Below are 3,728 nucleotides of genomic sequence, written 5' to 3'. Positions count from 1 at the left end.
CTCTATTTATAAATACTCAAATCTCCACCACCACTGCCACTTAATCCTTTCCTCTTGATGTCTCTGCTTGTTTTCCCACAATTCCAGAATCCATAAAAGCTCTCTGTCTCCCGAACTCGGTGTCTTAGCCTATTTTCCTCTGCAAACTCCCCATGCCCTCTGTCAGGGTTCAAAGACAATCACTCCCCTCCCCATTTATACATCCACACTCCAGCACTGCTCCTCCAGTCACCATGTCGCCATTCTGTACCATGGTGAATGCCCTCAGCCTCCCTGACACTATCCCTGTACCCCACACCACCATTCTGCACCCCCAAGGGGGCAAGCCCTAATCCTTCTCTCTTAGCCCAAACCCCATGTTCTCCTCCCTCCCTTCTTTTTCAGCATAGAGCTTTCTCCTTCTCTTTTAACTCCACTCCTGCTCAAGGCAAATCCATCCCTCCAGCTCAATGCCGGAAGTTCTTCTTCTTCTTCTTAAAGAGAATGTGTTTAAAGGACCTGCGGAAGTCCTGGTTGAAGATGGTGTAGATGACCGGGTTGAGGGAGCTATTGCAATACCCAATCCAGAAGAAGAACTTGAAGAGAGTCTCAGGAACCTCACAGGCCTCCCGGCAAATACCATAGAGGCTGTAGCTGAAGAAGAAAGGGAACCAGCAAACTACAAAGACCCCCATGACCACGGCCAGCACAAAAGTGAAGCGTTTCTCCCGGGCCTGGGTGACTTTCTTACGGCAGATGCTGCTACGCTTCCGGCGACGGCGGTATGAGAAGAACTGCATGGAGCGATTGCTAGAGCGGGACAGACGGCTACTAGAGTGCTTGGAGGAATATGAATAGGAGAAGGACTGGCTCTTGCTGCTTTTGCGGGGATGCTCCTCCCGGCTCCGCCTCCGTCTACTCTCTGAGGTGCTGCTCTCCTCCAGCTCAATGTCCTCCAGTTCTGAGGCTTTGCGCCAGTGGTGCACCGAGTAATGTCCGTTCTCTCCCAGCTGCATCCTCAGGGACGTGCAGCCCCCAGCAGCGCGGCTCAAGCCATTCTCAGTCTGGGAGGACCCCTCTGGCATTGTACGCTTCTCAGAGAGAGTCCTGGTCCTTAGCTTGGCCACGCGGTAGATGCGGATATAGACCAACACCATGATGAGGCAGGGGGCAAAGAAAGAACCAATGCAAGAAGAAAGGATGTACCATGTCTCGTCATTGAGCTTGCACTGGGGAAAGCCGTCTCCTTCAGGGTCCCGGTACATGGAGATCAAAGGCGGGAAGGAGATGACAGCTGAAATGAGCCACACAGTGAGGATGATGGCCTTGATCCGCCGGGGGGTCCGTTTGAGGTTGTACTCCACCGCCTGTGTGACCGACCAATACCTGTCGAGGCTGATGGCGCACAGGTGGACGATGGAGGAGGTGCAGAAGAGCACGTCCAGCGCCAGGTAAATGTTACACCAAGCCTTGCCGAAGTACCAGTAATTCATAAGCTCGTTGGCTAAGGAGAAAGGCATGACCAGGGTAGCCACCAGGATGTCCGCGCTGGCCAGAGACACCAGGAAGAGGTTCTGGGGGGCTCTCAGCGCCCGGCTGGTGAGCACGGCTATCACCACCAGCACGTTGCCCACGATGGTGAAGACGATGAGGAAGCCCACCACCGCTGCCAGGCTGGCCACGGCCGCCGGGGAGTAGGGGGACGGCGGCTGCAGGAGGGCCGAGGAGGACGGCGAGGAGGGGGGCAGCGCCAGGGACTCGTTGGGGGAGCCCAGGCTCGTGTTCACCACCAGCAGCAGATCCATGGCGGGTGTGCGGGGCGCCGGCGTCCTAGAGAGCCCCGCGGAGCCCCCGCCCCGCCCCGCCGCCCCGCCGCCGCCGCCCCGCCGCCCTCATCGCCCCCCGCCAACGGTCCCAACGGCCGCCCCGCCGCGCGGCTCCCAACGGCTGAGCCGCCCGCCTCTCCCCGCCGGCCCCTCAGGGCAGGGCCGGGCAGCGCCGCCCCGGCGCGGCAGGGAGCGCGGCAGCGCTGCCTCCCCCCGGCCCCGGGCGAGGGGGCAGCGGGGCACGGCTGGCCGCCGCCGCCCGCCCGGTCATGCCCGGCTGCGCGCAGCCCGGGGCTCCGGAGAAGACACCGCCCGGCCAACGGGATTCCCCGGCGGGAGCTGGATCCTCGCAGGGAGCAGGGTCCGAGGCGGCAGCGGCGGTGCTGGTGGTGGCATCAAGTCCCATGGAGAGCGTCGCCCGGCGCCCCCGCTCCGGCGGCGCAGCAGCGCGCTCTCGGCGAAGTCGCGGCTGCCCGGCGGCTCCGTCCTAGTCTTGCATCGCGCTCCCAATCGGCGGCGTGCCCCACCGCCGCCGCGCGCATGCTCAGTCCCGCCAGGTGAAGCCGCCGCGCCCGCCTCGGCGGAACACCCCAGCGGGCGGAAAAACGCCCCGAGCGCCGCCGCTGCCGCCGGTGCTACCGCTCCAGCAGCCGCGGCGGACGGGCTGCTCTCTCCTCCCCGTGGCGGCACCGGTGTGGCACACCCTTCCCCCCCCGTCCGTCCGTCCGCTCCCCGCCGCCGCCGTCGGCCCCGCTCGGCGGCCCGGCAGGTGTTTCTCCTCGCCGCGGCTCGGCTCTAAGGGGAAGCGGCCCCGGCGGAGGTCGCCGCGAGGCGAGGGTAGAAGTTGCCGGTGTCATGAGAAGCGGCGCCCAGTTCAGCTCCCGTGAGCGCGGCGGAGAGCTGGTCGCCGCCGGCGGCGCCGGCCTCGCGCGCTAGGGGGCGGCCTTGCCCGCGCGCAGGAGGCGGGCAGCCGTTACCGGCCGGTGGCGCAGCGCCGCGCCGCCCTGAGGGGAGCGGGAAGGGCGGGGGCTCCTCGGCTTGTTTCGGGGATGTATAGCGGTGCTTAAGCGCAGATTTCGGGTGAGCGCTCGCCCGGGTGAAGCCTGCTTCTCCGCTGGAGACCGGTGCGAGCCCGCCGCGGGCGAGTGCTGGCCAGGGAGGGAAGCAGGAGGGAAACTCTTAGGGGTGTCTGGCTTCAGTCGTGAAAGCAGAGAAACCTCGATAATCACAGAACGACAGGGGTTGGAAGGGACCTTGGGAGATCATCTAGTCCAACCCCCCTGCCAAAGCAGGGTCACCTAGAGCAGGTCGGACAGCAATGCAACCAGGCCGGTTTTGAGTATCTCCAGAGAAGGAGACTCCACAGCCTCTCTGGGCAGCCTGTTCCAGTGCTCTGTCACCCTCAAAGTAAAGAAGTTTTTCCTCATGTTGAGATGGAATTTCCTGTGTTCCAGCTTGTGCCTGTTGCCCCTTGCCCTGTCGCTGAGCACCACTGAAAAGAGTCAGGCCCCATCTTATTTCTAATATGGGAAAGAAAGCACAGAGGAAGCTTAGAATAGTTTCCACTGTATGGACTTCAGGACTTGCTCTTAAAGACAGGAGAGGCTGACACTTCCAGTAGCCGTTTGTGACCAGTGCAGGAGAACATGGCTCACTCTGCTCCTTCCCAGCAGTGGAGTCGTGGGCTTGCCTCATCCCACCCCTCTTCCATGGCTGCTGTGAGGGGTCTGAGGGACACATCTTCAGACCTCCTTTGCTGACAGCCGTGTGACTTACATTACCTTCCTTTGGAAACAAAATTTGAGAATTGACAATAAAAATGAAGTTGGGGCCACTTTAATGCCTCCTTCTTTAGCTGAATCTGCCCAATGGAGAGTAGAAGAATGTAGTCCAGTGTAGCCCTGGTCTGTGGTGGTACATGAT

The 3,728-nt window shown here is 61.9% G+C and overlaps 1 protein-coding gene across 1 annotated transcript; it reads right to left on the bottom strand.

Moving 5' to 3' along the window:
- Positions 1 to 378: 378 nt before the first annotated feature.
- ADRA2C (adrenoceptor alpha 2C) lies at positions 379 to 1,793 on the bottom strand. Its single transcript, XM_082482704.1, has one exon. It carries the CDS (start codon positions 1,782 to 1,784, stop codon positions 447 to 449), a length of 1,338 nt encoding a protein of 445 aa, XP_082338830.1. The 5' UTR covers positions 1,785 to 1,793; the 3' UTR covers positions 379 to 446.
- Between the last annotated feature and the right edge of the window lie 1,935 nt (positions 1,794 to 3,728).

This window comes from Vanellus vanellus (assembly GCF_965231255.1).
Source record: "Vanellus vanellus genome assembly, chromosome: 4".
NCBI lineage: Eukaryota > Metazoa > Chordata > Aves > Charadriiformes > Charadriidae > Vanellus > Vanellus vanellus.
Note: the sequence above shows the minus strand (reverse complement) of the source record. Positions and strands in the feature narration are given on the sequence as shown.